Genomic DNA, 23447 nt, shown 5'->3' with positions numbered 1-23447 from the left:
AGTAATCATGTGTCATAAAATTTTTTATAACGCTGACAATATGACATCTGTCTTTTTACGTATAACATTTTTTCGATTACAGATCGTATCTCATGACAGATAGACGTATATTGCACGTGAGGTAGTTGTGTTAGTTCCTCTTAACGCATTTACAATTTCTGGTACGTAGGTAAAAACGGCACGTGTGATGTCCATTTCCACCTGAAGAATTAATTTATAAATATAATTAACCATCATTCGTACAAACGTACAGATAAAAAAAACTCTGCTATATATTAATACCTTCTCAGCAGATTCATTCCGCATGGGAAGTCGAAAGTGTTCCGGACGTACTCAACGCCAGATGCTTCGTCAGTTTTTTTGTCAGTCACATCACTGGTCAGTTCCATTTCCTTCGACCAAGCCTCCAATCCACGGTCTCTCGCGTTACCTTAATTTTAAACAAATAAATCAATAAATACATATATCCTGTCATTATTGTCTCTATCAACAATACCTGGGATGATGTTGTCCAGTAAACAGCCTAACAAACCACCTACTAGAATAGTAGTGCTAAGTAATACGGTGAATACGCTGTCCACCACAGCGTTTCCCGTTTGTATCGTGCCCTGATGTTTGATCAGCCATTTCGACAGGACCTAAAACAAGTCACATAAATATGAAAGCGTTTATGCGTATAAATAACGAAAATCAATATAATTGAGCACGCACTCGTATCCCCGAAGGTGTATACTAACCAGAGGGAAGAACATGGACAAGCCCAGGATGAACAAGTTTCTCGAGGAATTGAGATTTACATACTGTAACGCCGACAGGCCTGAAAAGAAGAATTACGACTAAGAATTAGGATTAAAAATAATAAAATAATAAAAATATAATATAATAAAGGAAGAAAAAAAACAGTAATTTTAATAAAAACAATTTTCTAATTATTTATATAAGTACTATGAATAAATTCAGCATATCTTTTTCAGAGAGCTGTCTATATAGTCTTACAAACGCTCATAAAAGCGCACTTTCTTCTTACTACGAGACTGATATTTATAACCGAACTATTTCGCGATCGAGAACACATCGTAGAACAAACTTACGCTTACCGAAAGCACAAATCATCCCAAACATCACGCAGAATATTCCGCCGACTATCGGCTCGGGAATTATGATGAACACCGCGCCGAATTTGCTGATCACGCCCTGCAGGATCATCAGGAAGCAGGCCCACTGTATGACCCTACGGCTGCCGACTTTGGTGACCCCTAGAATTGTTACGTTCCATTAGAAGTTAGACGATGCCGTCTACATCATTAAATTAGTATTAAGCTCGCGATTAAAGGATATATAATTGTCCGTTACCTATCGTGCCTACGTTTTCGCCGAACGTGTTCGTGCCATTGCCGCTACCCCAAAGTCCGGCCAGCATCGTACCCAGACCTTCGATACCGATACCACGGTTGATCGCGTGAACCGGCGGCGGCGGTGCTCCTAGAAATTTTTCAGTAAATTACAAGCTGCATCGTCGTTAATAAAAAATGTTATAATTTAATAAGCCTCATCCTGTCTATGTTGCGTTTATTAATAACGGAAGACTCTAAAAGAAAAATTTATAGTTTTAAAATAAATATACCTACCACACATTCTCGCGGTGGTCGGATAGTAGCTGATGGATTCTACCGTGCATGCTAATACTCCGGCCAGCATACCGAGTACGCCTGATAACGTTACGGTGGGTACGCCCCACTGTCCAGGATATGGTACCCGAAACCAAGGGGAGTCGTTTATAATTCTTAACTTGCTGTCGGATCTGGCGGGATGGCCGAACGGTAGCGTGTCGGTTACCGTTAATATTGCGCAGATTATCCACATGACGATTATCGTCAGCAAAACCTGATGCAACGAGTAACTTCGGTTTAGATATACATGAGTAAATATTGATAACATTTGTACGTGAATTTTTCATTCTGAAGCGATGCTCTACGGTCCCGTAAGCAAACATAGAACTTTTTTTTAATATATCTCTAAATAAAAAAAGTCTAAATAAAAACGTTCAAAGCAGAAATTTAAGAATCATTATTTGTTTGTACCACGGTAACTCACGGTAACTTATCATATGCCCGTATCACACTACGGATTGAGATTGAGATTGGATTGGAATTTAATCAATCATAATAAAGAAAACTAAACTCAAATTAGTGAACTTTGCTCTATTTGGTCGAATTTCAATCCAATCTCAATCCTAATCTATATAGTCTAACTGACACTTTACGAGATTCAGGATCTTTCTTTGATAATACTTACCGGAAAGAGTTTGAACAATTCGAACCAGATAATGTGGAGTCCGTGGCCTTTCCGATACATTACAAACGGAAATGGAACGTTGACCAATATTTGAGAGCATGTCGTCAGTAGTATTATCGTTCTAGAAACGCAAGCGTAGTGCCAAAATATCATGTGTACATATTTGTATATGTCATTTATACAATATAATACAATATACATACCCAGCCGCAATACCCCAATGTTGAGACGCGGCGTCCGCTGCGTTTTCGAAAAGAGACAGTCCAACTAGCGAGACCGTCGGCACGATTGTCAGCGGAGTTATAAATTTCAGCAAATATCCGACGATACCTACGCGCAGATGCATATTTTTAGCGTATCGCGATATAAAATAAGAAAGAAGTGAAGAGAACAAAACTACAGGAATTGCGCGACAGATTCGGTAATTAAAGCCGGGATTTACGCGATTGAAATACCTCCAAACCCAATGATCACTTGGAACAAAGCGGAAACAGCGATGGCACCCGACAATTCTCTCATCCGGATTTGCCAGAGCTCGGTTCGGTTTTCGTGAGACATTTCCTCGAGAATCTCTGGCCTGGGGCACTCCCACTGCGGCAGATTTAATATTGCCAGAGTCGGCACCAAGAACGATATGGTACCACCTTGTACCAATGGCAATCTAATGCAAACATACGTTTCTTCGCGATTAAAATTTGCCATCAATATTTCTACGAGCACCAAGATATTCATTTTTGTTATGTTTGCAAATATAGTTTAATGTTTTATTAGAGTATTAGAAATATTTCTCAGCGCGCACGTACAAGATGTCTAAAAAACTCTTTAGTAAGAATCTTTGATCAATGCAAAATTGATTTTTTTAAAGTCAATATCGAGTTATTATTTATTATATAATTATTCAATTATTAGAATTTATTTTTAAATATTTATTTAAACCTAAAGATAAGAAATTTTATTTAAAAAGTAAACTCTATCTAAAATTAATGAGATATAATTTTGTTATCTTGTTTAACTTACAACTTAAAGACATAATAATATTTTAATTTTTTTTAAGATATTTTTTATAGAGATGTGTATCACAATAAACATTAGTATGGACGATATTAATCGCGGTTATTTATGTGTATCTAACTAATGAATTAAAAAACAGATACAAGATAATTATTGTATGCAATAATAAATTGTACATAATATTCCATCTTATTATTAGAGAACATATTTACCCTTACCTACATCCTACGGTAGTCTGAATGAGCGTCACTATGCCAGTGACAAAGATCATCGTGGAAATAACGTGACTCCTCGCGGGATCATCTTCGGCCATGCAGAGGGCCGGCGTTAGAATGAAAGGAATAGAAACGATTGCGCCGATCATAGTCAAGTAATGCTGCAAATGCATTTTATTTTGTATATACTTATATTAATAAAAAAATACGTTTGCGTTAAATTCAAAAAATTAAACATCAGATTAGGGCACATATTATGAAACTTTTCGGAATGGATTCCAATCGGAATTGTTTAGTTATTTCCTAGATTTCTATTGTGTTTTCTAGGGAAAACGGAATAATTCCGATCGGAATCCATTCCGGAATCCATTCCGAAAAGTTCCATAACAAATACGTGCCTAAAGTTATTTAACTATGACAAGCTGGCATTGCACCTCTCCTTTTTTCACTCGTTCAATAAATTTACTTGCCTATTCCATGATGTTACAAGTTAAACAACTCTGCGTTAGATCGTGTATATGTGTGTGTATATATGTCTGTGTGCGTGTACGTATTATCAAAAATATCATGTAAATAAAATTGACGTGTGTTAATGACGATGTTTCCTTCCATAAGATTTATTGTACAGCACAATGAGACATAATATACTGCAACATACGTTTATTTAACGCTCGCGTTAACGCATCCCCGTTCTTATTCTTATCTCCCAAATAAATACCTAGCAATAAAAGCGTAAGCTTATTCGTACGAGATATACGTCTGCTTCACACTTTCAGAACTTTTAGAACAATTATTATTTCCATTCCTTTCTATTGGAATAGTGAGTTGGAATAGCTCCACTTTTACTCACACGAGCTAGATAATATGTATATTTGAAATAATTCGGTTTACTAATTGAAACGAAGAATAAGTACGAAAATAAGGCAAAAAGCGTACACATATAATATGCAATTACGAAACCTGCAATGCCATGAATAAACACAGATACCACGGCGGAATGTCGTCGATGCCATAGGTAATCTCAGGATTTCTATTCGTATCGTCCGCTGTTTCCTTCGCTATCGGAACAGCCGTCGAGTTGTCTGTGTTCTGAAAGATCAAAAAATAAACTCATAAAAAAATAATAGATATTTATATTTACACGATTAAAAATGCTATGAAAATGAATATCAAGTAAAAAATATATAAGCAAATCGTTAAAATGTAAATATTAATATTACGAAACTTTATCGAAAGATAACTTTGAAGCATTTCCTGTGTTGATCATTTATAGCTAGTATACTTAAGATATCCAGAATTATGTGTTAAAATTTAATTGTATATAGATAGTATAATAGATACCGCATAAGAGTATTATAATAAACAAATATAATACTTGTCAGGAAACACTTTGCAAAATCATAAATACTGATTTTAATAAAGCTTTGCATGAGAATGAGGTAAATAGGTGAATTTAAAAATTATTGCTGCTTTTAAGGGGTAAAAGTAAACCCCTTGTATTGGGTAAATTTAATGAATATCGGTTAATATATCAAATGATATGTTATCCATATACATGTTTGATATAAATACGTGATACTACTATTATATCAAATACTGTATGTGCTTGATATAATATACGTCCTTAATCAAGAAGTATAGCGCATGGCATATATTATGCCATATGTAAAGCGTTTACGGTTGCTTATATGCGCAAAAGTCCAGTGTCACGCGTCATTCGTGCATATAGCCGTTTATTATTTATCACTCCTCCTAATGCCTAAAGTTCAATATCTTTGAAAGCGTCACAAATATGACAGACTTTACATAAATAGACGTTTCAATGTCATATGTCAGGATAATGAAATTCTAAAAAGGCAGGAACTACTTATTGTCTAATGTTCAATTTAATGTAAAGTCGCATATTTCCTGCGTTTATGTTTCAATAAGTTTTCCTGCATGGAAACTCATCGAACATTTTACTCATCTTCCTTCGGATATTAATATTTAAAGCATTCCCGTGCGTGCACGTGTTCGCCGTGAATTGTGAAAACACATCGTAACTCACTCACGGATCACTCATAAATCGATTCAATTTGAGTTTTCCTACTTTTATGTTTGTTGTACTGAATCTCATCAAACGCGTATTACTCATCTTCAATATTTAATTTAAACCATGCACAGCTTCGTTGCGATTGTGGCAAACATATCATAACTCCTTCAAAGATCAATCATAGGCCATATGGAATACATTCCTATTCATTTGAATTCACAATGTCTATAATTCACAACGTCTAATAATTCTTAATGCGAAAAAAAATAATTTCCATCTAAAGAAGCAATTATCATTTTAATCATTTTAATCCTGAAAAACGCACATGGCTTGATTTCTAAAATATTGTTATAGCATCAAGTTCCTTCTCTTCGGAAGTATTATGTTTTCTTGTAGATATACATTACTTACATATCCATAAATATTTATCCCTTTTCCTATTTTGGTCTTTCTAAAAGCTGACTTGTTAAGCAAAAGTTCGTTCTGTAGTAATAAATTGCAACCAAGCATTTACATATGTATCGTGTGAATTATAATATCGTATCTATTATATGCGAACACATGGTAATTTATTCTTAAATAAGAATATCGAAGAAATTTAACTATTAAGAAAAATCGAAAGAAACAATTTAATAGCTTAAATTTAATTTAAAATAGTTTATACTTTTATTTTTTTATATGAAATTATTAAATTATTTAAATGTATTTAAATTATTTTGTGTGCTTATAGCCAAATAAAAAGATATATTTTTTAAGAAGCGCGGGCAAGAACTGAGATTAATATAATATAATATAACTAATAATAATAATTTTGATTAATTTAACTTTGATGCTGCAAAAAAATACTTGACACTTTTTTCATATTTAGAGATAATTATAAGGATTATTAGGCATCAGCGACAAAATTCTATTTCTTTCTATTCTTGAATATTGTTTTACTATGCACATATACACACAAATATTGCACAAATTCTGAAAATTATAAGTCTAATATGAAGTCATTTATAAGAGAAAATCTATAATCTTTAAGGCATATGCACGTGTCTTGGACGTGCACATTTTCTAGATCTTTTTTTCGATAATTTGCATTACATAAACTGCATAATGATAATTGATAATAATCTATCTCTTGTATCAGCAAATTCGCTATTTCCATAATATGTGCTGACCGACAGCAATTAACATTAATGGAATAAGATCGATGCAAAAAGATGCAAGAGTTGTTGGATTACGTAACGTTGCATCTTTTTTCTTTTTCCGAGCAGTCACGCTTGAGTGAAAATTTCAATCGCGTTTGCTTCCAGGAAGAAAAACTTATAATCGGTAGTCATTAACTTTATGACTATGACCGTCCATACGAAATCGCGTTAATCGTGACTATATAATTAACATCAGCCAAAACAAAATCAAGTCTCGAATACGACAGCCAATTTTATTCTACAATTGAGTCGCGGTATATACTGAGCATAAATAATAATAGATAATGTAACTTTAGTACTTTATTTCAATTTATTATTAATTTGAACTCAAATTATACACGAATTAGATTACTTTTATGAAGAAGACGTCAATAACAACATTCGTGATGCAATAAGTAAGGTTTCTTTTTTTTTTATTAAGAGTGTTCGGGATAAGAACTAAACTTATCACCGTGTCTCCAACTGGTTAGGTTGGAACTGGTTGTTCCAGCATTTTGACAAAAATCTTCGATGCAAATAAAGTATAAAACAAAGGGGTTACAGGCTCTTATCGATAGGCTGCGTTTTGATATTCACTGTCAGTACTGAAAATCTATAATTTACATCACGTATACGATTTTCAGTACTGGCAGTGAATATCGAAACGCAGTCATAAGTAAAACTTAGTCATAAGTAAAAAAAAATGAAAGCTGACCATTTTTTGTTGCAACACCGACTTGTGACAACTTTATACGACAACTGGCAACGCACATGCACGATATCCGACTCCAACATATGACATATTATAGAACGAACCGAAAAGATCTTATGGACTACTTTTACACGTCATCATTAATCGGGGGTTTAGTAGCATCTGTAGTTAACTTCTTAAAACGCATTTACACAGAGAGAAATTTATTTATTTTATATCTCCATTCAAAGAAATCTTAAAATCTTGATCTTGTCAAAGAAATACATATGCTACATGCTGTAGCAGATATACTTTTCATTGTTTTATCTCAATTTAGTAGCAATGCAATCATAACAACTTGTTTAACGTTTTACACGTTTCTTTAAAACGGATTTGTAAGTCTTCGTCAACGGATGTAGAGTAATAATTGGTGTTATAAATCTGTTATTTAACTAGCGTTTATACGATATTTTATGCCAGTAGTTATAATTATTAATGTTATTGAATCCTATTAATAGTGTAAATGTACTCAGATAGCAAAACGCCTGTCATATATATATTTACAAAATAATATAGGTGTGGAAACTCATGACGAGCGTTTGCGCAAATAACATATGTGAAGCTGCATTCAATCTAATGCTCCGCAACAATATTGAATTTGTTTCAAGCAAATAATGAAGTTGTTTCGGTTTGTTTAAGGAGGTTCTACAGGTACTCTCTAGTCAGTTGAGAAATGAAGAGAAAATCTTCAAATTCATCGATTCTAAGTATTCATAAAATATTTTCGTGAATTTTGATGACGTTAGAGCTTATATCATACCCATATTAGTCGAAGCGAGGAATAATTAAAAATATCATGTAAGTGCTCCTTTGACTCTGGCGGCTTATAATGGAAGAAAATGTGGTAACGTCGCGAACTTGACAGTTCTGCTCATATGACCGTGGTTATTTCACAATTTCACATAATTCTAGAGCGAGTACTTCTCCGTAAGCGCTCGTAAACGTTAGGTGCTTAAGTTTGAGGTGGTTTCATACTGTGGTGCTGTACTGGCTGTACACTTTTCGCGCGGGTGCAGTCGCTGCGACATTGCCAAATCTCCCTTGTTATTCGAAGCACGCTACGTGAACTGTGATATGGCCTGTTTCAATAGCCAATATCACAAAATTTTACGCGATAACCCTTGTTTTTCTCGATATTTCTGAAAAGGTTAGATTAAGATCTATAAGAACTCCGTTTTTTGAATCTCTGGTAGGTCGCCTTTATATAATTAATATCTCGTTTCCTGTCTCCAAGAGCCCCTCTGCCATATGTAGCTTATGTTAAAAACTGTGATTTCAAAATTCATTTTTGCAAATTTTTACACGGTAACCGATGCTAAAATTTTTTGAGCACTTTTCTCGCATCTCAATTTATACGTCCATAAAGTTTTTTCCAATTTTTAGATACATCCATTATCTGTAGAACCTCCTTAATATTCGTTACATTTTTGCAGTAATATTACGTCCTCGCTAGGATAATATATGAGCCTACGAGGCTCATATATTATTGATATATAATATATTTACATATTATTGATGGGTATCAACAATTTATACATTTCTGTTGCAAAAATACTATAAATGTCAATCCTGAAACAGAATTATGATTCATATTCACGCAATATTTGTAGCAAAAATATACATAAACTGTTTCCAACAATGATTTACACATGATTTTGCACATTTATGTTTTGCTATCTGGGGTAGTCATATAGTATATCGTTCTATTCTCTGTCTGCACACTCGTCTCAGACAGAGTATACCTACATAATTCTCGTCTAATATTATTATTGTGACGCTCATACCGAGTAAACAAAGCTCAAAGCCAGATGATCGCATTCTGATAAATGTGCTAAACGCCTGGCGACTCGCCTGGCGATAATATAAGCAAAAGGAACTTTCCGCGACAGTTATGTTAACAGGTTTAATAGGAAAGATTCTATCTTGCTTGAGACATTATAACTTTTAATCCAAGCTCGCCGTAGAAATAATGCAATCGCGTTTAAGATTGCGAAATGTATCGAGACAAGTGCTCGATACGTATCGACACAAATAGATCACGATGAAAATTTATTCTGCAGTTTCTTTTAAACGCTGACGCTTGACGATAATATATATATGATATATATGATATTTAACAATATCTGCGCCATTTATTAGCAATATTTTTTAAATATTTTATTATAGATATATATTATATATTATAAACATATTATTTGTTTAGTTATCAACATATTATTCGACAATATTTTAATTGTTTTGAGCATATTATTCTTTAATGTCAGATTATCTAGCCATTTCGGAATTCATTTTTTTTAACAATGACAGAGAAATGCGCAACTTTTAATTATTATTTATTCATTAGCAATCATCAATATTACGTCAATCAACATATAATTTTAAGTCCTCGAAATTTATTCAAATAAGTCTTCATTAATTTAAATAAATCATGCAAAAAATTATCTTTTTTTTAATATCGAGCTCTAAAGTAAAACTCTATTAAAATGTCATTAGAATCAATTTGTCAATATATATAATTAAGCAAGTTATTACATTCTTTTGAATCTTGATTTACAAAGAAATCAAGGAAGAAATGTAATTTATTCTCTAATCGTTTATAAGTGAAAAGAACTTCCGCGTAAATATCTTTATTAGTTTATCAAATACAATTTCACATCGAGGAACGAAGAAGTATTGATACTGCGAATAAAAATTCAACACTTGTCAACTTCTTCTCGTTACTCACCACTTCGGACATTGGCATCCCGTTGTCTAGCATTTTAACAGAAAACACAATACAATATATAAACTATAAACTCGATTGACAATTCCGCCCGAAAAAAATTTCGCGAGAATTCGTCGTCAAGGGATAAAGCGCACGTTTGAGCAAACGCACACGCGATCTTCTGCGACGATCGCTCAAATATATAAAATATATCAAACTATAATGTGTCCGCACGCGGTTTCCTCTTAAATAGATTGCCTTGCTACTATCCGCTGTCTATGTGTGCCTCTATCTACCGCCTTTATTAAACGACTGTTTAAAAGCAACGCGTCCTCCGTGACTCTTATCGCCCCCTCCGACCAAAGCGCGAGAAGTCACCGCAATGGATAATGCAATTGTGACCGTTTAACGACGAGAGTTGGTTAGCACTTCAGAGAAAATGAGAGGGAAGTCTTGAGACTTCGAGGGCTACGTGGGGATAGCAAGGCGAAAAGAATTACATTTCAGATTGCCAGATAGTGCGAGACCGCGAGACCAGCAAATCTCTTCTTATTCTTCTCTCAAAGTGGATGCCTATCCGAAAACACGTGGTATTACTAAGAATAAATTAATAAAACACATGATATCTCATTTTTTTCGGTCGCGCCTTCTTTGCGGTGGCCACATCTAAAATTTAATTAGCGTATACTTATATCAAAAACTGCAAGACAACAAACAATCAGCGGCGCGTCTGTTGTTTGTAAATTGTTTCCAAATTCCTTTTTTTATTATTTTTTATTAAAGTACGATTATATAATTTTGAGTTCTCGAAATTTATTCAAATCGGTCTTCATTAATTTAAATTAATCATGCAAAAAATTATCTTTCGTCTTTTTTTTTCAATGTTATATCAACATCTAATCTCGAAGCAATCTCTTGCATGCTAGCTGCACATAAATCTTGTAAATTTTATAGATTGTCTTACGTAATACTGTATTATTAAACTCTACGTAATTCATAATGATAGATATTGTCGATTCTATCGCTGATTAAAAAATAAATGTTCATCTCAGAAACTCATTTTGGCGAGAATAAATATAAAATCAGAATATAATTAGGACAGATTTTTGGGAATTTACTTAATTTCTTCCGTACACGTAAAGTTATAAAATTTATTTAGCAATTACTTGTTTCTAACTAAACATATGTAATAAAATAAAATGCTTAACGAATTCACATTATGATAATAACGTATAAAATACAGGAAAATTGTATAAAATAAGTATATTCATTCAATGGCGCGAGTTAGCTTTATTTGCGCAAAATTATTAATGATATGGATATAATTTGATAATATTTATAATAAAGTTTAAATGCTTGAACATATAAATAAATGTAAAATTTTTAACGTCTCAAGAATGAAAAATTATCTTTGATAAAGCTACCGCTGAAAATAGATCATTGCAATTGCTAATACTAAAAAGTATCCTGCGTAGCAACTGCTATACGAGTGCAAGCGTTATCGTCAACGTCAATTACATCAACAGAGGTAATTTCAACTATTACTAAATTCCGATTAACTTTATCACTTATTGTCAATACTCACATTTCGGTTGACATAGTTAGAATTATCAGTTTTTTGTTGTTTGAATGGAAGAAAATGATTAGATTAGAGAAAACGAATAGGTAATATTTGGAAGTGATTGTTCTGTGAGTTTAAATCAATCGTCGATCAAATTAAAATACACTTTTCCTTTCTTTCTTTCTATTTAGAGATGTATTACATGAAGTCGAAAATATATCTTCGATGGTCCTTTCCGTAGATTACTCATTATTAGATGATACATTAAACATAGTTTACATTGTATATCACATATATGTTGTTGTCACAAGTTTAATATAAATATTGTAATTACATCTTTCATATGCTATGAATCAGCAATTATTATATAAAGAAATATAAAGAATATAAAATTTGTAACTTACAATAATTAACTTATATAATTAAGCTACTTTAATAACTTACAAGAGTTATACCTTAAACCAACATTTTAACATCTTAAAAATCTATTAGATTGACAATCTTATAGAAATTCTTGACTGTTAAAATTTGTATAATTGTATAATACTTTGTAATATAAATACTAAATCTTGTGATTTATTAATTATTCTATTGTTTTATGGATATGGTACATACATGTCACCTATATGTATACAATGTAAACTATATATTTAACGTGTCATCAATAATGAGTAATCTACGGAGAGGACCATCGATGAAGATTTATATTTCATCATAAATATCTGAAATTTATATATTTTATATTACTTTCAGTGCTACTGCTTATTATTTAGCTTCGGTACGATTTTTAGAATGTCAGAAAAAATTTACAATAGTTTCAAAAATTTATAATCTTTGATTAATCCATGCGAGTGACAATTATAGAAAAAAAATGTAATTTTGTGGCAATATTTATATTATATATGATATTACCTGCAGTGTAAATATGCATTCTTAGCCCTCCAATAAGAATTTAAAAGGGCAAGCACTACGTGAGGTGTAAATTATCATGATATACCCTATATTATTTATGCTATAAATATTAAAATCAATTAATATTTTTTGTTTTCTGTTTAATATTATTCATACAAACAAGCTGCTGTGGGGTGTAAAATATATCCCACGCGCCTAACTAGAGGGTTATTATTGTTGTTAATAAAATATATGTACAATAATAGTTAAATCACGAATTCAATATTGCGTTAAAAATTATTCAGATATATTTATAATCGAAATAATCGCTAATAATCGAAAAACTTATCTATAGTCGATAATAATATCAATATTCTTCAATTATCTGCGGGCTCACGGAATCACAAACGTTTTCCAACAAGCGACACAAGTCGCCGCAAACCGCCGCAAACGTCGTTCTATCTCTCTTTTTTGGCATTTTCAACGAATAAACAAAGACAGAACGACACTTGCATCGAATCGTGTCGCTTGTTGGAAAACGCACTGTATGAGAGCGGTAGCCAATCAACTGCGCGCCTTTTCGGAACTAGTAATGCGTTGCGAGAGATGATTGGCTACCGCCGCGTCACTCCTCGGCGTCGCACTCTCGCGTGCAAAAAGCATAACGTAACGCAGCTACGAAAAAAAAGAACGAACCTATTATTTGTTCGTTGTGATCTCCATTCTCCATCATTGCCCATCATCGCCCCAGCTGTGGCGAGTGGCGAGCAAATGTCCGCCGTTATGGTTAAGTCCTATTTGTAAACGGTAAACTTGTTACCCCCTCACGGCCCACCGTTTGATGCTGAAAGCCGTTGTTCGCGGAACGATCAGGCCGTCTGTGAAATTCGCGATACTCGTTGAGTTTTCCTAGCGATATTCGAGCATCCAGACGCACTCGTGTCGTGTTTACGCAATGGAATACGACGAGCCTTCGGACGTCGAGATGGTGCCTATCGAGGAAATAGAGATGGCCAGGGCAACTTTAAAGCCAGAATCACAGGTAACAAGAACGAGCGATATATTGTGACATATTGCGATACTTAATTCGATACATGTTGTTAATATTGTAAGACGTGCTTCTCAAGTTACGCTCCTTACACTAATCTCTTTAGATACAGACATTGGACAGCAACCCCGAAAGATCCGCGGACACATTCACAACGGGCATTGATATATTCAGCAAGGAGGAAAGATTGAAGATGGAGGAGCGAGCGAAGCGTTTTGGCTTGACGGAAAAATCTAAGGAATCAAATCTAGAAGAGGACCTGTACAGCAGGTATAAGATACTTGAATTGATTCGCTAAATTGATTTGATAAGAACGATAGTTGCGACTTTATATTGTGACGGTTGTAGCATGGATATCGTGGACGATGGCGAAAACGCGAAGAACATCAGGTTGAACGTAATACACATGAGAGGGACTGAGGATATGAGCACCAAAGATGTATTCACATATTTTCAAGATTATGCTCCAACGTCGATCGAATGGATCAACGACGTGTCATGTATGCTTCAAAGCTTGATTTTATTCGATGAAATGATTATTTATCATCATTTGCTGCTGATGTTTTGATATACAATATGTGATGTTACAGGCAATGTTGTCTGGTTCGACAAAGTAACGGCAGCCAGAGCTATGTTGGGATTGTCCAAAAAAATTGTAGGTAGCATTGCAAAATATTCAGATCGAGAGAACAACGACTCCGAGAACAGGAAAGACGACGTAGCGATGGCAGATGAGGAAAATGAGTCGATCGAGGCAGATAAAAATGGAAAGGACGATAATTGTATAAACATTAAAGATATCGATTATCCGCTACCTCCTGGTGTATGGAGGAAAGGTGTTGATTATCCAAAATCTAAAGGAATCTTCTTGAGATTCGCCACCAGAGCGGATAAGAAGCCGATTAATGCGGAAAAGAGAAGCGAATATTACAAAAAGTACGGAAATCCCAACTTTGGAGGTAAGCGCAATTTTGTTATATAGCGAAATCAAATCAGGATTAAAACTAACAAGGACAGACGATAAGGTAATTTTCTATGTAAAATGTTTAGGTGTCAAAGGAATTCTAACGGAATCTCGTAAGCGCATGTACAAGCAGACGAAGCAAAATAAACGCAGATTATCGATTGAGGACAAAGATCAAGATCAGACAAAAAATCCATGGGGCGCGTTGTCCGAGACGTGGGGCTTGAACGATGTCGTGGAGGATGATTTCCTTCCAAAGAATGGTGTTAAGGACGTTAAGGACGTCAAGGATCAAGGACGTAGCATAAAGGAAAGATTGGGTCTCAAATATCCGGAAAAGGATACGACGCAAGCGGAGGAATCGGGTGAGGCCAGTTCCAGTAGCGATAGCGACGAGAATTGGTATAAACGAAGTAAAATTCCCCGCATGCGAATGCACGCCGATGACGAGGAGGAAAAGGTACAGAAGCGTCGGGCGAAGCTTCGATTCCAAGTTAGTTTTTTTATCTTTTTTTACTCCAATGGTTTATTTTTTTATCTCGTTTCGCGAATTATATCCAAGATGTTATCTTTTTCCCCCTTAGATGATTCTGAATAACTTGAATAAGAGCGGTGACTTGCGATCAAAGTTGGGAAGGCCGAAAACGAAAACGCAGTACCGCGAGCCCATTCAAGTAGTGGTCACAAATACGAACGCAACAAATTCGAAACGCGATAACTCTGGGATAATTCGGCAGCAGGGCCATCAGATTGTGAAAGAGGTACAATCGTCGGAAAGAGAAGAGGGAGAATGGCAAGAATCAGAAGACGAGGATGTTCATGAAGAAGAAGACAATGAGGAACAGAGACATGGCCAGCGTGGTCTGATGAACGCGGAGGAAGAGCGAGAGGAAGGAGAAGAGGAGGAAGAAGGTGAACACAAGGAGGATGAAGAAGATAGTAGCGAAGAGGACAGCGACGTGCCTGCTAAGGAAATTCAGGGTCCTAAGGGAAGTGTAATAAAGGTAGTCCCGCCCAAGCCACGCATTGCTTCCACTGTATGGGCAAGACTAAATAATACGAAAAGCGAGGCTAGTGACAGCTATTTGAAAAAGAGGTAAGAAAATAATTTAATTTATCTCGTCTACTGAAAATATCAAATAGCATAATTTCTCACAATCGCCTATTTTTTACATAAATGTTTCATACAGATTTTGACAGATTTTAAATATTAAATATTAATTAATTAAATATTAAATATTAATATTTTCCAATTAAATATTCTTAATCTCGTAATTTTGTCAATATAAGAACATACGTAATATTTCGTGATATAAATTGTGTAATATATAGTTTTTGTTTTTAATACATACTTTTTAGTTTCTTCGAAAAAATGTGCTTTTTTTTAAGTATATATATGTAACTTATTATTATATGATTAATTATTAATTTATGTATACATCTGCAAGCTCACGAGTTGTATTTTTTAAAGGCCGTCAGGCAGCCGCGACTTGAGGAGTACCTTAAAGGGCGGTGATCTGCGATCGCGTATCGGAAATCATACCAGAGGACGTTCTCCATTGAGAATAGAAGTGAAAAACGATAAATACACAAGAGACGATAGTGACGGAGAGTGATCCCTATACGAACGAACTAATTGTTCAAAAGCTCGAAACTTGTAAAAAAAGTGCGCTCATTATTCAGATGTCTTGAAACTTTTTCATAATATTTTATATCGACTACGGTGGAATAGTTGTAAATTATATGTGGGTATATATATATATATATTCAACAAGTTTACATAATTTACGAACCTAAGTTTTTCTATTTTTATCATTGAAAAGATTGCGATTATTTTTACGTACACTGCCCGTCAATGATTCCTGAGATAAGGGAAGAACATAGAAGCAGTCTGTGCGTTCCCTCTTACATCAGGAAAGGGATCGTTAACGGGCAGTGTACACGCATGTATTATGAGAAAAATATTAGCGTGTAAAAAAAACTTTTGTTTCATATTATACCGTTAATGACCGATCTTCCAATAATAATCATTATTGTTTTTATCGTTAGACAGATCATGAACACTTCCGATAATATCGCATGTAAATTTAACAGAGATCACGTATCTATAAACTGATGTATATTTCTGCAGACGGAAAAGGAAGCGGGCAACTAAGTACTTTGACCGAGATATTTGTGCAATTAGGGAAAAAGAATTTCGAAGAGATCTTTCTTATGTTACTTCGAAGTTGCGATGTAAAACACGTACTTTTTGCACGAAGAATATCAGATGAAAGTATAGTTTCGTAAGGTCTCGGAAGAGCATCACATATGTTTCAGAATAACGAATTGAGATATTTTGTAAAGACTACTCTGAGATGATTCAGGATAATACTCGATGTTATTGCGAAAAAAAAAGGAAAGAGATTAGTGACAAAATAAATAAACAATAGTCTGTATGCCCCATGTTACATTCACCATTTCTCTAATACATTCTCTTATCGTCGAATTTTCCGGTCGACAAATTCTGCCGGCGCGATCCAATGAATTGTAACCTGCGCGAAAAGCGTAACGAAATTTTATTTTGTTACCTTTCAATGTGACGTAACCAAAAGCGAAACTAACGAAAAGTGTGGCTTCGTAATTTAAAAATTTACAGGGACGAATAACATGATGAAGACAGCGAGTAATTGGCCAATAGAGCCTGTTTTTTTATATTAGCACAATAATAGTTGGAATAGCTATTTAAAATACAATAGTCGATAATGATAATTTAATTAACATGAATAATGACGACTCGTCATGGATAACAATCATTTTTGGAAACAGCAATCGAGGTAATAAAGAAATCAGGTAAAGAACACAGTAAGTACATTTATTTCTCAAATAGCTGCTTAGCTACATTCATAGGTTTCTCAGATTTATAAACCTTCCCCGTTCAATAATATATTTTCAAAAATACAATTTGCGTCCAAGTGATTGTGCTCGACAGTAAATTTCAAAATAATCCATTTACCACTTTTGCGGCTGTTTAGTCTTACGCCGCATTCTTTGACAGCAGGACTTGTACGATTATACTCCGTATTTGTCGAATAAGCGACGCATTGAAAATTTATATTCAAATTTTATCATCCGCATATCATTCGATTGTTCTTTTCGCCTGCGTGATAATTTATACATCAGAAAAAAATTGCGTTTATGATGAGCAGTGTTAAAATCTATCAAATATCTGCCTTAATTTTGATTTTCTGATTACTTCGTTTATTATACTTCACACTTGCGAGCATCGCTCTACTTTTAATGAAATTTTCCCGAAAATTGCTGTGCAAAATTATAGCTGAGAGGCAAATCCGATTAACGCGATCGATCCTCCAACGCAACAGAGAATAATTCACCGTGATTAAAAGCATTACAGTTTTAACGCTATGATTTGTTTAAATTACGTCTGTTATATTTAAACGGGCTTTAAAGTCGTTTTAAACGCTATGAATGCAGCTTCGGCGACAAAAAACTATCAATGATTCACAGCGACACAATTGAAACGGACAAGATGGATATCTTTCACGATATTGCCATTAGAATCAGACGATCGACGCGATCGCGCAAGATCAGAGCCTTGGAACGATAGGGAACCGAGGGACAGAAACAATCTCGAGGGACGAAATGCTGGCCTTTTGTTTAATTGAAAAAGCTAAGAGCGCCACTCAATCGAATTACAGCTCTATAAATTTTTGCGTCCCAAGTTGCTTCGAAGCCGGCGCCGATTGCGATGGCACAAATACGTCCTCCCGCGATGGAATCCTTCCCGCACATATCTTACATACCGTTTGCTGCGCACGGATGAAAAACGCCGATCTTGCCCGTCGTTAAAGAGGCGGTCGTGCGGCCCTTTCTCTCTCGAAAAGTTTTTCCTTCTCTCTCTCTCTCTCTCTCTCCTTCACTTCTACTTTACGTAAAAACGCTAATGATTTAGTCAACCACTCGTTAACTCGTAGGCTAACAACTGTCATTCTACTTGTCGAGGAAACGGCACGTAATCCACCACCTCTCGTCCCGCTGCCTCTTTTCTACTCTTTTTTTTTACAAGTCTCAATGATACGGTCGTCGAAATAACATCGAAAATCGACGGACGAGATGTTCCGCGTGAATGTCCGGATATATAAGAATCGGCAACAACAACAAGTACACATACATAACTTTAAGTATATTAGGCCAGATATCGACATTCGACAAATGTGTCATCGATATATTACGCGCAACGTTCTACGTTCGCACAAGTTCAGCATTTTCCTCAAATATTACTTTTCACCGCACTTGTATCACAATCTATATGTATTACGGATCCAATTATTATCGACAGCGAGAGTTTCGATTTCTCGTCGGCTTACAATTTCGCTGAGCGCACGATTTCATCGTCGCTTCCCCACGATCTAAAATATATAAGAACTGTTTAAAAGGCCTCGAATATGAGAGCATTCTTCAAAGGGACCGTCCGTTGATATAACACGCGTCTTATTTAACCCTGCAGAAGTGACAACGTCATAGAAGACTATCTTCGGAGCCAGCGCGGTTAATTAAACATTTTTACAGAGAGAAAATAGCTTAATATGTATTAAATTTTGACATATTATCGCTGGTATAACGATTCTCTGTCGAAACGAATTCAGGCTCCATTCGATGCTAAAAATACTTTGAAGCGTTCTTCTTCTCCTTCTTTCTTTATTGAAAGAAAGAAAAAGAGGAATGCCTCCAAGCATTTGTAGTGTTAAATAGACCATAGCTTAAGTCCGTAAAGAGAATCACTCACCATATATTATTAGTGTAAGGTTTTTGAGAAATCTCTGTTGCAAAATTCATTGTGGCAATTCAATTTAAATTTTTAATTCAGCCGCGGGAAGAGAATCGTGTAAGAAATAGAAGCACAATACATATATCATGTCGGAAGTGGTTTTTTTGTACTCGCACATGGAATATATTCGTATAATAACAAAGACAACGATCCATCCATGGATCGCAGGAAGAAAGATATACACTTGTTTTTGTTAAAACTAAAAGCATTCGAATCTGTCATTCCTGGAATCATTTAGCACGGCCTTGTCTGAATCTGATCTTAGAATCTGTCGTTACAAAAAGTCATTCTCATCATTATAAACTGGAAATTTTCATTTTGGAAGAGATTACGCCTGCGCATATGTCGTGAAATAATTGAACTGCTTGCCGCCTACGTAATTTGTGCGCGTTTTGTAATCAAGGCTTGTAGCGCGCCTAGAAAACTGTAAACCGCGAGAGATTCCCTAACTCTTTTGCCCACGACAATGTGCCCAAACGAATGCGCGCAACGGATAAACATTGAAGGAAGATAAGTATGTATTAAATCGATGAAGATTTAAATCATGATATTATGATAACGACAGAATATTATTCGCTGTTATGTTCCCTCGCGAAAGAGGCGAGGAGCATCAACGCGAATCACCCTCACGAGAATCCGTAATTACTTTACTAGAAATGCATCTTAAATCTAGATAAGAATCTTACGAACAACGAATTTTTCTTTAATTATTAATTTATTATATGTATCGAAGAACGTGAAGGTCGATAACAGTTAATAGAGGAAGTAAATACTTTGTCCCTGTTTTAGTATCCTTTTTGTTTTCTTTCACCTTTTTTTTTTTAATTTTTGCTTCGTCTCTCACAACCTAGTTTGTTTGGGTAAAGGATTGAGAAAATTCTCTCTATATATTCACAGTAAGGCCGAATGGAGCTATCGATATCCAGTTAACGAATTCGATTTCTAGCGATTCAAATTGACTTTATCGTAGATAGATTTTGGATTGCGATATCGATTTCGGAAGGCTCTAAGAGCGATAAGGTTTATACGATGTATAACATTTGTAAAATCTCCGAAATACTAACTTGGGGACCTTCTTCTACATGTTATTCAAATTGTCACTTTAAAACTCTTACGACTCGGGCACCCCATCGTTACTATCACACGCTCAGAAAGAAGATCACGATTCTCTTTTTCAACATAAATTATATACTATTATTCTCGTGGCTCGCGCCGATCAGGGCGCTTGCACGTCGCGTATTCGCTATAACGGTTGACTATCGTGAAACGGATTAAATACCAAAAGAAATTTGTACGTGCCACACACGTACGTACATACGCACGCACGCACACACAGTCATACGTACACACACAAGACGAAAAATATCATACGAAAGAGTTACACGAATGCGCTACAAGCGTCCGAATCTCGTACGAGTGAACATTTAGTGTACCTCAATATCTCCGATATCTATGATATTTTCGATATCGTAAAATAACCGAGATACGATAAGCCGAATTTATATTGCCCTGATTACGCCGTACAATTACACATAACGTTGTAATCTCAACCGTTTCACTTTTGGGAGGTGAAAGAAATAATTCGACAGATGACGACGAAATAAAGACAAAGTACGTCGCGTGTTACGCCTCGTCACGCTCGCAATTAAATCACAGACAGACAGTATGGTACGGTACGACAATAATAAATTAAAGATACATGTTGTACCAATTGATATTATGCTATGTTCGGTATAACATAAGAAATACTATATATTTTCTTTCTCCAAGTAAGGACATGCGAATGTACAAGCGTATGCGCGGACATTGCGACTGTTTCACTCACCCGACTAATCGGCACGATTAATCGTTCGTTGATCGCTGAACTAAATCTCTCATCAATATCCTAGTATCTTTGTATCATCGATAATTCGAGTGGCGATGAAGTGGCGATGATTAAGCACGCTTTCTTCATACCAATCCCGCTATTGTTCGTTTTCGGTTCCGTTCTATTCTTTTTCAATTTATCACGCGTATCCGCTATTGCGATTCTGGCAACGGCATGCCTGACAAAAAGAAAGGAAAGTAGTATTCAATTGTTAACGGGTCAAGAGACCGGCGATATGGCACAAAACGAATTTAACAATTACCAGTCGACTACATAGCATTCTCTTGATGATTTTTCTGAAACAGTAGAGTTTCTTCAAAAATATATTGTTTTAATACTTCTTTTGGAAGATCATCCAGCTCCATGTCAAATTTAAACGGCTCCTCTGCCACGGGCTGAAATTTACGAAAACAGATTGACATTCGTAATCGCAATCTTACAGCAAGTACAAATTTACCTCATCGGCAGGATCGTAATATTGCTCCAAGTAGGGATGTGCCAACGCATCTTCCACTACAATGCGTTTATTGGGATTGAACGTTAACATTTTGTCTAAGAGATCCAACGCTCTCGGATCGGCATTGGGGAAGAGGCTTGTCCACGGTACCTTTGGTTTATACGGCAACGACTGAAGATAATTCCGTGCCTGAAATCAGAAATCAGACGCTTCAATACCACCGTGTTATAGATGCGAAGCGTGAGTCGACGAGTGTGCACCCTGCATTGCAAAATGCACGCATGTATGTCCTGGATTAGGATTCTAACAAGATGCAAAGAGATAGACGTAAGCGTGCAGTACTTTCTCGTTTATGATGCACTCAAGATCCTCCGGCGAGGGCGATCCGAGAACACCGAGAATGTGATTCAACTGGTCGAGGTAGTGCTTGCCGGGGAATATCGCTCGTCTCGAGAGCATCTCCGCCAGGATGCAGCCCACAGACCAAATGTCTATCGATTTGGTATAGCCCTGCATCAAGAGAGCTACATTAGAGTCACGTAGACGAGCGGGAACACGTTACTCGTTCCTCGATAAATGTTATCACTTGTGAAATGAATACCTTAGAATTAAGCATGATTTCCGGAGCTCTGTACCATCTCGTAGCCACGTATTCCGTGAGGAAGCCCGCATGATTGTGCTCCGGATCCGCGACTCTCGCCAGACCGAAATCACAGATCTTAAGGTCACACGTGGTATTCAACAGCAAATTACTCGGCTTCAGGTCTCTGTGTAAGACGTTCGCCGAGTGTATGTACTTCAGACCCCGGAGTATTTGGTAAAGAAAATAACAGATATGATCGTTGCTGATAGCCTGGAAACGAGAGTTTTATTCATTAAAATCTGCGTCGCTTTCTTTTCTCTTCCCCTTTAGCATTTCGCGCAGATCTACATAATACACGCGACCACTTACCTGTGTCTTTAATAATTTGTAGAGATCCGTTTCCATTAGACATTGTACTATATAGACATCTTTCATCTGATCTATAGTCGGGGCTCTTAATATGTCCCTTATGTCTATTATCTGTCGCGAGAGAGAACGGTATATTAATAAAGATACTTAATAAAAAAAATATGCTATACGCATAAACACTGTTCGTTCGAGCGTCCGACTTACATTTTCGTGTTTGAACCTCGTGAGAATTTTTATTTCTCTTAAGGTTCGCTGGCTATAGGTTTGATGTTCGAACGGTGATATTTTCTTGATGGCTACTTTAGTTTTTGTTAGATTATCGTAGGCGGACCTGCAATAAAGCATTATAAAGGTAAACCTGACTGCATTTATTATTCAACGGAGATCTCTTTGCCTGCGCGCTGCTGCTTCACAAGCGCCTCGTAATTCTCAAATTATCCCGCAGTACACGTCGGGTCATATGAATAAAAGAAAACGTTCTTAGTGGTAAAAGGAGAAGCAATTCTTGTTCTAAAATAAATAAAAAAATTACGGGAATAAAAACAAACGTATTTTACACGAGCAATCCTTTGCCACAGAGACAATGAAGGCCCCGCACTCTCGCATTTTTTTTATTCGCGATTTGGTAAGAATTTTTCACGTACTCGCGAATCCAAAATTTACTTCTTGGAAGACAGATTAATAAAAATAAAT

At 35.5% G+C, this 23447-nt stretch overlaps 3 protein-coding genes across 5 annotated transcripts; 1 reads left to right on the top strand and 2 right to left on the bottom strand.

Annotated features, from left to right (window-relative positions):
- Positions 1-5: 5 nt before the first annotated feature.
- Positions 6-10574, bottom strand: LOC112452854 (solute carrier family 23 member 1-like). 2 transcript variants are annotated; one of them, XM_025013274.1, is made up of 13 exons: positions 10208-10574; positions 4482-4610; positions 3525-3682; positions 2751-2956; positions 2499-2625; positions 2296-2416; positions 1629-1884; positions 1354-1482; positions 1098-1256; positions 738-817; positions 497-638; positions 283-430; positions 6-201 (listed from the first exon to the last, which is right to left on the bottom strand). In XM_025013274.1, the coding sequence occupies exons 1-13, from the start codon at positions 10238-10240 to the stop codon at positions 150-152; spliced, it is 1740 nt and encodes a 579-aa protein (XP_024869042.1). In that variant the 5' UTR covers positions 10241-10574; the 3' UTR covers positions 6-149. The 2 variants fall into 2 exon arrangements, with proteins under 2 accessions (XP_024869042.1, XP_024869043.1); XM_025013275.1 differs by lacking the exon at positions 10208-10574 and having other exon boundaries at positions 4458-4546.
- A 2787-nt stretch (positions 10575-13361) lies between these two features.
- On the top strand, positions 13362-17088 carry LOC112452849 (nuclear cap-binding protein subunit 3-like). Of its 2 annotated transcripts, none has more exons than XM_025013270.1 (7): positions 13362-13680; positions 13793-13956; positions 14035-14186; positions 14277-14645; positions 14737-15110; positions 15235-15746; positions 16122-17088. In XM_025013270.1, the coding sequence occupies exons 1-7, from the start codon at positions 13594-13596 to the stop codon at positions 16264-16266; spliced, it is 1803 nt and encodes a 600-aa protein (XP_024869038.1). In that variant the 5' UTR covers positions 13362-13593; the 3' UTR covers positions 16267-17088. The 2 variants fall into 2 exon arrangements, with proteins under 2 accessions (XP_024869038.1, XP_024869037.1); XM_025013269.1 differs by having other exon boundaries at positions 14737-15143.
- A 228-nt stretch (positions 17089-17316) lies between these two features.
- On the bottom strand, positions 17317-23114 carry LOC112452850 (mitogen-activated protein kinase 1-like). Its single transcript, XM_025013271.1, has 7 exons — positions 22959-23114; positions 22755-22865; positions 22404-22655; positions 22145-22312; positions 21803-21991; positions 21608-21740; positions 17317-21523 (listed from the first exon to the last, which is right to left on the bottom strand). The coding sequence occupies exons 1-6, from the start codon at positions 23097-23099 to the stop codon at positions 21615-21617; spliced, it is 987 nt and encodes a 328-aa protein (XP_024869039.1). The 5' UTR covers positions 23100-23114; the 3' UTR covers positions 17317-21523; positions 21608-21614.
- Positions 23115-23447: the final 333 nt, after the last annotated feature.

This window comes from Temnothorax curvispinosus, unplaced genomic scaffold, assembly GCF_003070985.1.
Source record: "Temnothorax curvispinosus isolate PA1 unplaced genomic scaffold, ASM307098v1 QBEX01003756.1, whole genome shotgun sequence".
NCBI classification, from domain to species: Eukaryota; Metazoa; Arthropoda; class Insecta; order Hymenoptera; family Formicidae; genus Temnothorax; species Temnothorax curvispinosus.
This window is presented reverse-complemented; position numbering and strand designations above follow the sequence as displayed.